General features: G+C 44.3%; 1 protein-coding gene and 1 long non-coding RNA gene across 7 annotated transcripts in view; one reads left to right on the forward strand and one right to left on the reverse strand.

Annotated features, from left to right (window-relative positions):
- Window positions 1-3,199: 3,199 nt before the first annotated feature.
- Window positions 3,200-6,408, reverse strand: TENT5A (terminal nucleotidyltransferase 5A). Of its 2 annotated transcripts, none has more exons than XM_072965566.1 (3): window positions 5,982-6,408; window positions 5,162-5,723; window positions 3,200-4,025 (listed from the first exon to the last, which is right to left on the reverse strand). In XM_072965566.1, exons 2-3 carry the CDS (start codon window positions 5,684-5,686, stop codon window positions 3,249-3,251), a joined length of 1,302 nt encoding a protein of 433 aa, XP_072821667.1. In that variant the 5' UTR covers window positions 5,687-5,723; window positions 5,982-6,408; the 3' UTR covers window positions 3,200-3,248. The 2 variants fall into 2 exon arrangements, with proteins under 2 accessions (XP_072821667.1, XP_072821666.1); XM_072965565.1 differs by having other exon boundaries at window positions 5,927-6,267.
- A 522-nt stretch (window positions 6,409-6,930) lies between these two features.
- Window positions 6,931-14,940, forward strand: part of LOC116281636 (uncharacterized) — a 287,689-nt gene continuing 279,679 nt past the window's right edge. For 2 of the 5 annotated variants that reach the window (XR_012075195.1, XR_012075193.1), the window contains exons 1-2: window positions 7,133-7,405; window positions 13,629-13,701. This is a non-coding gene — a long non-coding RNA (uncharacterized lncRNA). The other 3 variants (XR_012075194.1, XR_012075197.1, XR_012075196.1) reach the window with 3 other exon arrangements.

Here is a 14,940-nt window from a genome sequence, read left to right on the forward strand (position 1 = left end):
CCTTGCATTTTTTTTTGGAGCCACGTTCAAACAGTCCACCGAATACCAAAGTAAGCAGATACTTGATCTCATTTCTGGAAGGGAAAAGTCCAGCTTGATGTAGGACTTCTCGAGGCAACTCAATTTTTGCTGCAAATGAAGTAAATGTGGTAAAAGGGCACTATCACAGGTGAGGTGTTTCCTGATGTGCCAGACTCAACAGGTGAGAAGAGCCTCGAGACAGTAAAACTTCTTCCTGTTTTAAAGTCACAGCGTGCTAGGCCAGATAAACACAAAGGTAAGCACATCACAGGCACTAATCAGGAGTTGAGAGCTGTTCTTTTCTCTGACCTATTACACATGGCTCTCTCTCACCAGACATTCAAATTTTTAGGCCACACATCCACAAAGAGAGACAAAAATTCCACTGTTTGTTCAACTACATATGCACAAGGCTATAGTACAGACAAAAGAGAAATAAATTATGTAAGTCTTAAAGTAAACGCAGAAGGTTGTCTTGAATACAGCCTGTTCTATCTGAATGGCAGTCCAACTATGCTACCAACCCTGGAGTAAGCAAGAAGAGAACATAAATATCTGAGAAAACAAATGAAAAGTGTATTTTCAAATAAGGCCTCTCCGAAAAAAACCTGTGTCATAAAATAACAGCAAGTTGCGGCTGTGGCAGAGCAGAGACCTCCAGGTTCTTCCAAAATAGTGGACGACTCATTGGCCAAGAGTCAGGATGAGAAGGAAGAAGGCAGATCATCAGCTGCTCCCCCTGTGTTCCCGAGGGATCCCTTAGCTTTCTGTTAGAAAACCTCCAAACAGGTAAGTAGGCGGAGCTCTGGTTTCTGACAGTTCAGTATCCAGCTTAAATCTGCAAATGGAATATTTCCTGGGAATTTCACAACTAATTTTTCAAACCCAGGGCTGGAGTGAGGGAGTCTGAGCCAACACAGGAGAAGAAAGAGTTCCCTCGGAAACAGTGAGTGGCAGTGCAGTAGCTGTTACAGCTTGGACAGAATTCACAGGGACGCTGCTACAGCAAACCCATCAAGTTCCTGTTAAGGCTTCAAAGAAACTGTGCAAGAAAGGTAGTTCAGATGGACTAAACTAGCCTCAAGCATCTGAGTGATGCTCAGGGAACAAACAAATTACACTGCCAGTAGGATGACGCTACTTCCTTCCCCAATCCCTCTTTAACCGATGACAGAAATCTGGTTGACTCCTCAGAGGAATTACCATAGTAAGTAGTCATCCACTAGAGTTGGTGGGGATATGTGGCTGTTTCACAACACAAAGGGAAGGTTTTCAGGTGTTAGTTTTGTTTGTAACAAATGCATTTTCAGAGACCAGTGTCCAAAGGGATTAAGGGCTGAGAGAATGGACAGGTTTAGGATTAGCTGTCACTGAACTGAAGTAGTAATGCCAGTTCATTTCACAAAGGTGTAACTGGTCTCTTGGGAAACAGAAAATAAAAGTTGGATTTGATTCAATGCAAAGTGACTGAATTTAAAGTACAGTACTAAATATTTAAATGCAGTGTGACAACCAGATCAAAGATGCTTCATATTGGTGTGAATTTATAAAATTTCATATATAATATACATCTCATATATAAATTTTAAGCAATTGTGCAAATACTCTTTAAAAAGGGTCATTTCACATTTATTAAATTCTAGTGGTCCTGGAATGCAGAAGACATTCATTTAAAAATTCATTTAAATATTCGTAAGTAGTGTTCAGATCACCAGAAATTCTTTTTAGCAGTCAGGGATTTAAATAAGACTATCACTGATCCATTATCCATTGGATTATACACCATGGAGGTATGCAAGTATTACAAAAACTTAAACGGTTCAAACTGTCAAAACGGCAGTTCAGTACAAAGAGTGCTCTGCCAAACAAATATTCTCCCATTTGTGGAATTCCATGCCTCACATAAAAAGGAAAAAATAAAACTCACTAAAAAATGTATAATCTCTGCTCTTCCTATCAAATATATTAACTGTTTTCCTCCTTCATTTGCTTTTAATTTTTTTAGATGTGGGTTTTAACTCATCACTGCAATATGCCCACGTCTCATGTCATCCTGTTGAAAACATAAAAGCACACAGTATTTAAACATTTCCTATTTGCTACAATATTCTAGACCATAGCCAATGTATTGTGTGTATATACACATATCACAAATATGTATATATAAACACATAATATGCAGTCACATACACAAGTACCTATAATATCACACCAACAATGTTAACTTTACACAAGTATTTGCCAAGAAAAAAAATAGGGCATTTCCTCCATCATTCACAAGCTTATGTGTTATTTTCTTCTTGAGTCCCTGATAAAATAAAATAGTCATTAAACCACAAAATTTTTCCACTTCAAATTTTCAGAAGGCAACAGGCACTTTGATGTATATTGGTGTGTAACAAATATAGTAACTCTTTATATATTCTACTACGTCTCTTCTACTTGGGTATTTTTATCTGTTAAATCTTTGGTCCTTGAGCATACTTTCTTTGCTACAGCTGTTTTTGCTTGCATTTTCACATTTAAAAAATGCGAGCTATGCACGCAGCTGGAAATAATGGATTGTGTCATCATAAGTTCTGCTGTTTGTTATGAAAACTGCACCAACCTACTACTGTTCATTCAGAGCAAGCCGTTTCTATCAGCGCAAGAGGAGAATTCCACAGAAAGCACTTGCTGGAAGTCTCAGATAGTAATTCCAATGTTGGAATTCCCTTTCTTCCTCTATTACTGTTACTATCTTAACTCCTGAATTGATAATTAAGTTGGAGTGAGACCTTTTTTCCTCTGTATTTTCCCTTTTATGAATTCCATCTTACAAGAAACTCTACACTTTTCTTTTTTTCCTATGGCAAAGCTATGGGAGCAGGTAGTGCAAACCCATATTGTCATCAAGCATTTTCTTTCTTTCCCTTGTTATTTTAGGCAAACCTGGTTGCTTTTAATGACAGGTCTCTTTTGTTTCAGGATAGAATCCAATGGGGCAGGAGGATCAGGTTAGGAGGGTTGATGGTAGGGGGGAAGGGGAGGGTGGTCATTTTGAGATCATGCTCCCATACCCATGAAAAGATTCAAAGCTTTGCCAAGTTTAAAACCAGGAGCAGATCATCATTGCACAAAACACATCCCTAATCAGGGCTGGGTCACTCAGCCCTTTTTAGTCTTTTCTTTTTTTTCTCCCTATCTTGTCTGAAATGGCTTCCCCACTGGACATTTTTAAATGATTCTTAATTGCAGGGTAGCCAAGTGGAGTATGTCTGTTGTTGGCATGTGAATACCGGCTGGACCTGTGCAATGTAGTAATTGCTAAAGTTGGCATCTGCTACATAGGGGGCTGGCTGGTAATAGCAAGTGACATTTGCCACATTGGGGATGACATTTTGGTCAGCTAGCACCCGGATAGCCAGCATTGTGATCAGGTTTAAAGTCTGTCTTCTCTCATGTCCCATCAGGCACACCGTACTCTCATTCACCACTCCATGAAGGGTCATGAGATAGTCATACTTGCGGTCTTCCAATCCCACGAAGTGGTTCTGCAAATAGGACTCCAGTTTTCTCTGCTGCTCTCCAATGTCTGAGAAGTCAATGAAGAACCTGGAACACATATACCTCTGAAGGGTCTTGATCTCATCAGAGGCGGGCCTAAAGCCCCTCACTAAGAGGTTGCAGTACTTAAGCAGGCCTCCCCCCCTGATTTCTTCTGGATTCCTGGTAGCAATGATCTTGTTACAAAGGTGATCAAAGGCTTCGTGGAAATCCCCGTAGACACTCTCCCCGATTATCGTGGGGTGAAACGTTTCAGTCATTGGGTTCTCTGAACATTCATAAAAGAGGAGAAGAGAGTCTAATTTGATTTGAAAAGAATCTACACTAAATTCAAACTGCCTCCGGAGGGAATCCACAAATTTCAGTTCCACATTTTTGCCACTGTTGTTTGACAGGGATATGAGACTCCATCGGTCAGAGTCATTGCACACTTTAACCATTTTCTGCACATAAGCTTCCTACAATTTAAAAGATAAAACAAGAAGATGAGCATACCTAGAAAAAATAATAAATAGATAAATAAATAAATAAATGCATCCTCGGCACAACTGAGAATTACTCTGCTCCTTCCCTTTTGTTTTGTCAAGTTTCAGCAAAACACTACCTACAGGTTTAAACATTAAATAGTCTTTTTGAAAACAGAAAAAAAAAATTTAACGAGTGGTTTTGCCGTCTGGGAAAGAGGCTAGAAGTAATAGTTTGAGGCTTTTGGCAGACGGGGGATAGCACCAAGAGCTTCTGTTGTCATGTCTGATTTTGAAATGTTATTTTTTGAAAACAGTCTTCTAGGTACAACACTCACACACTACCACCACAATACTCAAAAATCAGAATAGAAGGGCATATAGTGAAAAGTTGATCTCACCCTTGTCCAGTCACCCAGTCTGCCCCCCCCCCCCCCCCGAAGCAAATGATTTAATCAATATCTTTCAGGTCCTTTCAGGGATTCTGCAGTTAGTATCAAATATGAACTAAATCCAGACATTCGGGGACGCTGGTTCCCCACACAGGTTTAACTAACTGTATAAACCGCGCTTTGAACCAAAGTGAGGAGGTGGGGACTCATTATATCCTGAACACATGAACCAACCCGGAGAAGCACCGAATATATCCTTAACACACGGAGTCAGCTGAATTCAGCTAGGAGATCTAGTCACACTTTCCAATACAATAATAAGCCCATTAACTCGACTCTCCTGCAGGCTGCTCTTTTCCCAAAGACTAAATCACCAAATGACTCAAGAAAAAAAACAAAAGAAAAGGAAAAAACGATTTACATCATTTCACTCTTCCACTTAACAGAATCTACTCTGGACACGACTCAAGCAAGGGAAGCCAAGGGTTAAGAAATAAGGAGAAGGAAGAGCAGAGGAGGAAGCAGAAGGCTTGCGGCGCTGAAGCAGCAAGTAAACTAGAACGCTCCACACGGTCCACGCACCTCGGTTTACTCATTAAAAACCTCAGAAGCAAAACAGGCAAGGGCGCCCACACCGGTCAGGACGGCAGATCGAGCCCCTCTGCCCACTGCACCGTACCCGCCCCCGAGCGCGGCCCGGTGCGGCCCCCGGCCCATGCCGGGGTGGGGGGGCTTTACCTTGAGCGTGAGTGGTGTGATCTTCTCCTTGTTCACCCCTTCGGGTAAGAAGTCCAACAGGCAGTCCAGCACGACGTCCTTCACAGTCTGAAACTCCTCTTCCCCGCGCAGGTCGGCGCAGAAGATGAGGTCCAGGTCCTTGTAGCCCAGGCCGCTGTCCTGGTGCAGGACGTGGCTGGCGGCCGAGCCGTTGAGGCGCACGTCGCGGACGCCGATGCGCTTCTCGGCCAGGCGCCGCCGCACCACCTTCACGATCAGGCTGGGCTGCAGCTCGAGCGTGGGGAAGTTGCCGCGCCCGTGGATCGGGATGGTCTCGCTCAGAATGCCGTCCAGCCGCTGCACTTGCTCCCAGTTCAGCACGTTGCAGTGCGCCGTGGGGCTTTCGCAATAGTCCAAGCAGGGCCCGCCGAAGCCGCCGCCGCCGCCGCCGAAGTCGCCGCCGCTTAAGTCGCCGGCCAGGGGGATGTAGGCGCCTCCGGCCAGCTCGTCCTCGGCCATGGCAAAGTACCCTTCGCCTTCCGCCATGAAGTGCCCGCCGAACGCCACTGGGCCCTGGTCGGTCCTAGAAGAAAACGGGGAAGGAGCGCGGTGAGGACGCGCGGCGGCGGCGGCGGCGGCGGCGGCGGGGCGGCGGGGGGCCCGCGGAGGAAAGAGCGCGCCCCCTCAGTTTTGGCCCCCGCCTCAGGGGCTCCCCGGAGACTCTCCCTCCCCAGGCCCCCGCGCCCCCCAGCCGCGCGCCCCGCGCCCCGCAGAGCAGCCCCGCACCAAAAGTATCTCTGATGCATCTGGAAAGCGCAAGCGGGAGTCCCGTCTGTGTCACCTGGAGGCGGCCGCCCCTTCTAGGAGCGCGGCGAGCGAGGAAGTGCGAGGCGACAACACTTTCAGGAGCTGCGAGTGCGCTCCTGGCAGCGGCGAGCGACTGAGTTCTTCCCCGACCCCGGCCGCCTGCGCTGGCCACTCCCGCCCCTCACCCCCGCCCGCGCTGCGCCGCCTCAGCCGCGGTGGTCCCGGAGGTGGCGGCTCCTGCTGCTGCCGCCGCCGCAGCCGCCGCACACGCTCCCGTCTCTGGAGCTTTAGCAGTTGTGTGAGGGAAATGTCCTCAGTACTTTTTTTATACCGGGGCTTCTCGGCGCTTCCGGGGCCCGGCGCCACACGCTCGCCACACCCTCCTCATCTGCATAGGGCGCCGCCCCCGCCCGCCCCGCGGCCGGAGTCTGGCGGAGCCGAGCGCTGCGGCGAGCGGACCCGGAGCGCGAGCCCGGCGGCGGTCCGTGTGTGCGCATATAGGCATGGACATATATTTGATGTATGCCCGGCCCCCCTCCCCCGCCCACGCCTCTCTAGTTTTTCCGCAAGGAGGAGACACTTCAGATGCCTCAGGAGTCTTAAGTGGCCCCCAAACACCGGGTAGCGGCTTAAGTCGCACAACTGCAGAAACTTCCCAAACAGAAAATTCTCGTCAGACACAGCGCGGCATGATAGCTTAGTGATGGGGCTCCAAAGGTTCTTCCCGACCTCTTCTTAAGCAGGGTATGGTGTAGAATTAGACCGTTGACCCCATTAATAAACCGGGTCTCGGTGTGAACGAAGGAGTCCACTTCCCGGTGCCAGTCCGTCTCGGCGCGCAAGGGGCAGGGCTCGCTCCCTGGGTTTCGATTCTTGAAACCGCGGGTGACAGTGGAGCTCGGGGCGAGCCCGCGGAGCGCCGCGGCGGCGGCGGGGGCGGGGCCGAGCGTGCGTCCGTCTCCCGCGCGCGAGCGGCTCCGGGAGGCCGGGAGCGCGGCGCGGGCGAGCGCGCGTCCTCGAGCGGACGCCCCGGAGGGTCGGGCGACAGGACTGGCGAGCGGCCAATGGCCGAGGACGGGGCGGGCCCGGAGCGCGGCGCGGGGCGGAACGCTCGGCGGCGCGTTCTCTGGCCGAGAACCTGAGGAGGCGAAGCGCGTTCGTCGCCTGGCGCTAAGGTTTGGCTTTTTCAAATGAATGTAAATGTCAGCGTGAAATGAGCTAGTTTGCCACGAGCCGTGAAAGTACAAGTTCAAAGGATACAAGAGTGCCTCCCCCAGCCCTCAACTTCGGTCGCCTTATCGGATGAAGTGTAGCGTTATCTCCGCGCGCGCCCGCGCTCACACTTAAGTCTTTGCTAGAAAGCGCCTCCCTTGCTTCTGGCCGTCGATTCTGGCCGCTCGCTGCCTCTTTCCAAACTGAGAGTAACTTGCCTTCACTTGGTGGTCGCGGGAGGCTGAGGTAGGAGCAAAGGTGGGGGGGGGCGCCTGGAGAGCGGAATCCCCCGCCCGTGGCCCCGCGCCACCCCAGCTCCCCAACCTGCGAGGAAGACCCACCCTCCCTCCGAACTGGGGGAGCTCCGGCCCAGTCACCAAAGCTGCGCGCCAGGGGGTGTGAGGGGGGCGGGGATGGGGGGGGCAGTCGCCCGCGGCATCCGGCTGCGTGGCAACGCCGCCCCCTGCCGGTGACCTGCGGAGCTGAGTCCCAAAGCGTAGGAACCGTTCGGAACTCAGATGGAGGCAGTTATCCTTAAGCGCCTGCCTCACGGTGGGCGGGGGAGTCGGGGAAGGGACCCTAGGACAAGCACGCAGCTCTCATAGGCCCATCGCTTCCCCGATAGCACGCTCGTAGTATCCAGCCATGCATGCGTGAATGCATCCATTCTACTCAGGCATTCAGAAAAATAATGTGTGTGTATGTATAATGTATATATGATTTGACTACGTGTTATGTGCCAGGCACCAAGCTAAGTGCTAAGGATTTAAGAATTACAGCGTTTTACACAGTCTAGTAGGCATGATAGGCCAAGTACGTAATTATGGTTCATGTACATGTATTATGAGCGAGGAATGTTACAAGAGAGAGAAGCGGTGGGCTGACTGGGACCAGGGGAACTGGGAAAGAAGACCAGAGGAGAGATGTCCTTTCGATTGGATCTTGAAAAGTAGACTTTCCTTGATAGTTGAGGACAAAGGAGGTAGGTGCTATCAGCAAAGGGAAGAGTATAAGAGATTATTAGAATTAGAGTTTGAGAAAGGATATATAGGCCACCATGGTGAGGACTGAGATTGGTGGTGAATTTGGATAAAGTTTGGGGAGGTTCCCAGAACTTACTGAGCACCTCTGGGCTGTCCTCTGCTTAGCTCTTTACACATAAAACCTCATTTAATCGTCAATTGAGAAGATACTCTATGTCACAGGGATTTGGAAACAGGAACTGATAGGTAAAGAGACTTGTTCAAGTTTCATGGCTAATAAGTGGTGAGGTCAGGCCTTGAACCCAAACCAGTTCTCTGTTCTATTTAGCTGTCATTTTCAGGAATGGGATACCTGTAGCTTACCAGTACCTCTTTATTGGAAAGCAAGACAAAAACAGCAGGAAAACGATAAGAAAGAAAAAGAAAAGCCCTGTTTCTCTCAAAAATGTTTCTCTCAAATGCTAGTATGAATTCTGTCCCTTAAAACAAGGGCAGAGGAATAGATTGTGTATTAGGTGTACCGCGTGGAAAAAGTAAAGGGTTTATAGCCCCACGGCCATTATTTTGATCTTTATTTTAACACATTTTCGGAAGAGGTGAAAAAATACACCTGAAGCTAACTCAACATTATAAATTAACTATATATACTTCGATTTTCAAAAATGGTTTTAAAAAAAAGCAGAAGGGTCTCAGAGCTGGTGAGTACCCGTGCTTCATGCATGCCTGCAGTTTTGTTCTATGGGACAAAAGGAATCTGCATTTTACTGAGTCTTTCATGTGATCCTGACAGAAGGACCCAGCCACACTTCACACCGCACTGACAAGGGCCACTGCAATCTGGTTCTCTGGGTGGGGACCCTCTCCACGGCAGAGGCTGCTCTCCTCGGCCCAGCTGCTCCCATGGCCTCTCCTGAGAATGGAGGGCATGGAGAAGAGGCAAAAGTGGAGCAAGAAGCCAGGCACGGGGGACCTGCGATGCATCAGACTCTGTGCTGGGGAAAAGATGAGTCTCAGCGGCAGTAGGGAAAGACCCCTTTTCCCAAGCTGCCAGGACTTTGTGGCTGACACTTCCCCGACCCCAAAGCTTCCCCCTCCCAGCTGGGTTCTCCCTTTACAGCATCCTTCCAAATACCCATCATCCAGACCCACCACCTCCTGCAATAGGACATCTGGGAGATCTTACTCTTGGCAGCACTTGATGGTGCTTTGACTGTATTCATATGTGCCTGATTCATAGTGGCCATTGGATACATACTGTTGAACGAAAGCATCAATTGTTCTTTGTCCCTCTTCTCCCTATCTTCAAACTGAGATAATATTTACACATTCAGGGGTTGGGGGAAATATTCATCCTTACATGAAATTGCAAATTTTACAACTGCAAGCATTTTTTCCCCTAGATACCCAGAGTAATTATCAAATGAGAAAGTCTATACTTTCCAGACACATTCACGGCCAAGATCATCTCTCATTGCAGTTATCCTCAGATTAAATGTAGATGCAGAGTTGCCATGTATGTGTGTAGGTATATATTTATTTTAGGCTTAACTTCTGAATCTATTTGGTAAATAATTTACCTTTCCTCATTTTAAAAGGGAAAAAAAGATCTGTGGCAATATGATGCTATGTGTCTCTACCTGTAATTCTTAAAAGAAAGCTTTACATACATTTTTAAAGAAAGAAACGCTGTGATTAGTTGACCTTGATTTAAAAGGTACAGTAACAATCAATCTGGATTTAGTACAATAAGAAGAAATTAAGTTTTGGCCTGAATAGTAGTTACCATTATTGAGTCGGTTATAATGTGCCAGACAGTATGCTTAGTATTTCATATACATCATTTCCTTTAAACTTTTTAAATATCAGAGCTTTACATAACATGTCTCTGTTTTCCAGATAGGGAAAATGAGGCAGAGGAAGGCTCAGTAACTTAAAGAAGTGGCAGAACTTTGGTTCAGAGCCAAGCATGTGGCTACTCTCAGTCCCTTTCCTCCTGAGAGCCTGTCTTCTCCCTGTGTTAGACGGAAAACTTACTGAAACTGCCCTCTGCTCCTTCTCTCTTTCCAAGTTCTGTATGTTCAGATTGAACACAACATCAAAGACCAACAAGCTGTTTTACCCTGAAACGGCTTCTGGGGCCTGAATGCACAGGGACCTGCAATTCCTGAAATTTCTGATGGGAATTTCTTCATCGGTCAGGAAGGGCCTGCTTCCATGGCAAGGTGGACGGAGCAAGCTAGCAGCCTCCAGAGAGCCTGCGAGAAGCTCCCACCCACGCTGAAACACAGTGGGAGGTTTGGAGCCTGCCCCAAGTTCACTAAGCTGTCATGCTTCCTTTCCCACTTTGCTTTGTCTGCTTCATGTCTTTTCAGAAGGTTTCAGAAGATAAGAAGCAAACAAATATGCAGTGATTCCCCCAAGCTCTTACCCAGAAGGAGAGAGAGAAGAGCTCAGAAAAGTGCTCTTAGGCTGACTTCTTTTGCCCCATATTCTTTGTCTTGCTCTGGGTCTTTTCACACCAGCCCTTTCCACACTCTCCATTGATTTTTCCACCTTCCACTGCTTCTGCTCTTTGATCTTTTCCACCAAAAGTGTCAGGACTCCATAGAAACACATCGCCCCCTCCCACCTGCCCTACCCCTTCACTGCTCACTGCCTTCGTAAGGCAAAGCCCAGTGATTCCCAGGCCACTGAGGGACAGACAGGCATCCTTTCTCAAGCATGCACGTGCAGAAGTCCACATTGCAGAGCAAACTGGCACTGTCTCTGCTGTCCAGTTAGCATTAGTAGGACAGCAGCCAATCACAGCGCTTCATGTAAAAATCAGAACTCAATTGGGAAACTAAATTACCTGTTTTCCCAGGTGCTTGTGAAACGACTTTCTCCATATTTTCAGGGAAATAAATGTTTAACCAGGGCCTATTGAAGGCCAGAAACATCATAAGTCATACAACGTCTAGATTAGTTTGGGAATAGCTGTCCAACTTTTAATTACTTGTATGGTTATTAGCAATCAACAGGTTAACTTCTGTAGTTTAAACTTTTCAACTCTTTTCAATCTATATTATTTTATCTTCAAAATTATTCTGACCAATGTGCAGTCCTAATTTTAAAGATGAAGAAAGACTAGGTGGTTTTTTGCAAGTTTACATAGCTAGTTATAGAAAAATGAAAGTTAGACTTAGTTGCTCTCAGTCATGGGCCAGCACTCCTTTCTGGTGACCACAATGTTTAATCTTATACCTGTAAATATATTTAAATGATTGGTAACAAATCCGTCAGTTTGAAGGGATCCTCTAGCTACCCAGAGAGTCATTTGGTGTGGCCTACATTCTCACCTGTGAACATCTTATAAAGAATCCTTACTCTACTGTTCAGCATCTTCTAAGTGTAATTTCCTAAGGTTATTTTTAAGGATATTTATTTGAAGTATATAACCACATAAAAATAGTTCTGTGCTCAGTCACGGATCAGTGAGCTTAGGAAATTCAGTATGCAAGCAATAAATACAGTAGACAATCCTGCATTGTCACTCTTATAGTCAGACTCAGTATAGATTGTCCTCTAATAGAATTCTTCATCAGAAAGACTAGCCGGTATTTTCTTGTGCTACTACCAGTGCCAGTTATGCCAGAACATCTTCCTGTTTTGACATCTTGGTGAAACACTTGTCGTTTCAATCCATGTTGCAAGTCCCGTGGACCAGACAGTTTTCTTTACCCCAGCAAAAGAGACATTCAAAAGTCACATTCATTTGGAGAAATGGAAACTAGAAATATACATATATTTTCAAAACCTACCAAATATGAATAAGTAAACTGCGTTTCCCCAAAGTAATATTTATATTATGAGTTTTTCCTTCTGCAATTTTGTACTAGGAGAATGTTTAACTTCTCTGAGGAAAATGTTGATGTTTACCTGTGTTTATAAAGCTTTGAGAGGATACAAGGAGGATATAATGAATTATTCCTCTTTTCTAAAAGGAATTTGGCCGAAATATTTGTGTACCTTGTGAAAGGAAAAAAAAAAAAAAAAAAAGACCGTCTTCTGTGGTTATACCCAGCTCGTTCTGATATATTTTCAGCCAATTCTTACTATATGCCTATGTTGATATATTTATTGGCCACTGATAGTTGATTTATATGAGCGATAATTTCATTTCAGCGGTAATTAAACATGGTATATATTCATTTTTCAGCGATAATTAAACATGGTATATATTCATTTTACTAGCACCACTTTGATATGCTAGATTCAGAAATTGCATAACTAACATATGAATTTGCAGCAGCTGCAAAAAGTGCATTTGCTCACTTGTTTAAACTAAACGCTGATTCAGTAATACATTTACTTCCTTATTTGAAAGGATTATTTTTTAATATATGTACTATCATTTTCTTTTTAAGTCTTTTCCTCTTAACTTCCTTCCCTTCCCTTAAAATCAGCTGCTGCAAAGCAAGAAAGAACAAAGTAAATAGTACAACAAATGTTATCTTGATATTTGGGAGATACTACTATGGAATACTGTAAGCAACCAAAAAACACATTTTCTTAGAACGTCTGAGAAACTGAACACAACAAATAATACTTGAGGAAGGTTTTGGTTTTTTTTTTTCCTGAAGACAGTAGGATGATGAACATTTTTAAAAGACAGGTTTTTGAGTTTTTTTAACTGTTCAAATCAGACTCTGGAAAGATCAGTTTAACTACCTTGAAAATCCTGAACTCCTTAAGTATGAATGAGGAAACTGGCTATAGACTCCATGTCAGAGAAGCACTAAGACACCTGGATTTATTCTAGCAATAGGGGATAAAAGAGATTCAAGTTTAACTGTCTAATAAAAAGAACGACTTCAGGATGCTAGTGGATTAGGCATTACTTGAGAAGGTGTGGGAGGAAAGAAAGAGCTATTGAAGTTATTAATGTAGGAACCATGGAAGCTTCTGACTGGAGATCGATTTGTAAGAAGCCACAACTCCAGCAGGGGTCCTAGGGATTAAAAGGGAGTTTGGACTAACACATAATTAAGTAGCCACAGTTTAGATAAGACATCTCTAAAGGGCAGTAAACTAACTGCCCACCAGCTTTTGAAATTTGTAATTACTCAATGAAGTGATTGCTTGGCATAAAAGAGGTGACATTTTTAATATTTCTTTGCAGAAAGCCATTTTAGAATATTAAAAAGAAAAAAAAATATGGCAACTGAGAGTCTTTGCCCCACAGCCTCTCCCTGGTTTCCGTTAAATTCTGAAGATACTCATTTTTTTCTTCACTGGCATTAATTTGGCAACCAGACTTACCCCGTCTACTTCATATAAGTTCTCTGTGAGCAGTAATTCAACATAATTGCACTAACCAGGAATATATAGCTTTTCTGTGTGTTAAAAATAAATGCTTCTTGCATGTACCTGTGACTTTATTTTATTCTAGTCTTCTACTCCTGACCTGTGGTGGACCATTATCTCTGTCCTTCTGTGTGTTACAGGGCTTGTTGAGAAGGTCACTGTTAACAGGCACATGGACCTTGAACTCTCCGGAGCACTGAAAACACCTGCAAGGTTAGTCCATTTCATGCTCAAGAGTAGCACACCTATATTTTTAATTCATTATTTGAAAAATAAAATTAATCATCATAAAAATATAACCTGAAGAACAGTCATTATATTTCACTTTAAATTTTATTAAAACATGATATATTTAGTAGTACTTTGAAATGTTTTCTGGTTTATTTGTTATAATTCTAGACCAACTGCAGAGATGACTTCAGAATATTTCTAACATGAAAGCAGTTACCCTTTGCGCATTGGACAGGTCATTATTTTGAGTCACACTGTCTTCATAAATCAAAGAAATTGAGTTATCATGACTAATTCTTAATCCACTTTGTGTCTAAAGATAGCAAACATTTGGATTAAAAAACTGAAAAACAGGCTAATTATGTAGATGTTTTATCTCTGTGATATTAGACAGCCTGATGTCTGGTTAAACTTCTTGTTTTTAATAGAGCAAAATGGAAATTTCAGTTGTCTTCTAAATTTAATTAAAGACCAATTTGATAAAAACATTTACTCTGGAACTTGCGTTATGGATTTTGAATGCCTGTATTGATCAAATTAAACCAGAGGCTTTACAGATTACATTTTAAGTTGCACTAAAACCTGGGTATCCCTAGCCTTCAGCTCCCCTTAAATCCTAATGCAGTGCCCAATCCCTGAATCGGTGAGTCTTAATGTGCGTGTGTGTGTGTGTGTGTGTGTGTGTATTGCAGGAGGGGTTTGGTCACAGCCACAGTGGTGAGAGTATGGTTAAACACAGGTGCTTATATCTTCCCTAATTTTTTCTCTAGATGTTTGTTCTCTCACACATCCTTTCTCATTTCCTGTTCATAAATACAGATAAATGGCTATTGAATCAATCTTGTGCTATCAGCTGCTATTAACCTTTTGAAAATCCTTAAGGTCTGATCACTATGGTTACCTAAAAATCACCTGGCAAATAATCTAGATTAAGTAGCTTAAATCTGTGTGTTGCTAGTAAAATTTTTCTACTTAGGAAGCTAATGGTTTCAGTTGAAATATGGTCAACTTTAAAGTTTTAATAAATATCCTCAATGCTATTATAAAGCAAAGTTTCCAATTTTATGATTGTTTGATAACACATTTTTCTGAAGCCCCAGTTAGGTATGATTAATGGTATTTTATTGCAGATTTAACATTTCTCTCTTGTTTATTTTTCAATGCTTCTGGGAATACTTCAGAAGTTTTCACCACTGTTCTCTTTTTTAATCAAATGATGAA

The sequence above is a fragment of the Vicugna pacos genome, chromosome 8 (assembly GCF_048564905.1).
Source record: "Vicugna pacos chromosome 8, VicPac4, whole genome shotgun sequence".
In the NCBI taxonomy this organism is placed as follows: Eukaryota; Metazoa; Chordata; class Mammalia; order Artiodactyla; family Camelidae; genus Vicugna; species Vicugna pacos.

What these genes read in the sequence shown, in the direction of transcription:
- TENT5A (XM_072965565.1), bottom strand. Translation starts at nt 5,946, where the DNA reads ATGCATCAGAGATACTTTTG. An exon ending in ATGCATCAGAGATACTTTTG is followed by an intron (nt 5,724 to 5,926) that starts GTGCGGGGCTGC and finishes GTTTTCTTCTAG; the next exon opens with GACCGACCAGGGCCCAGTGG. An exon ending in TCACACCACTCACGCTCAAG is followed by an intron (nt 4,026 to 5,161) that starts GTAAAGCCCCCC and finishes TTTAAATTGTAG; the next exon opens with GAAGCTTATGTGCAGAAAAT.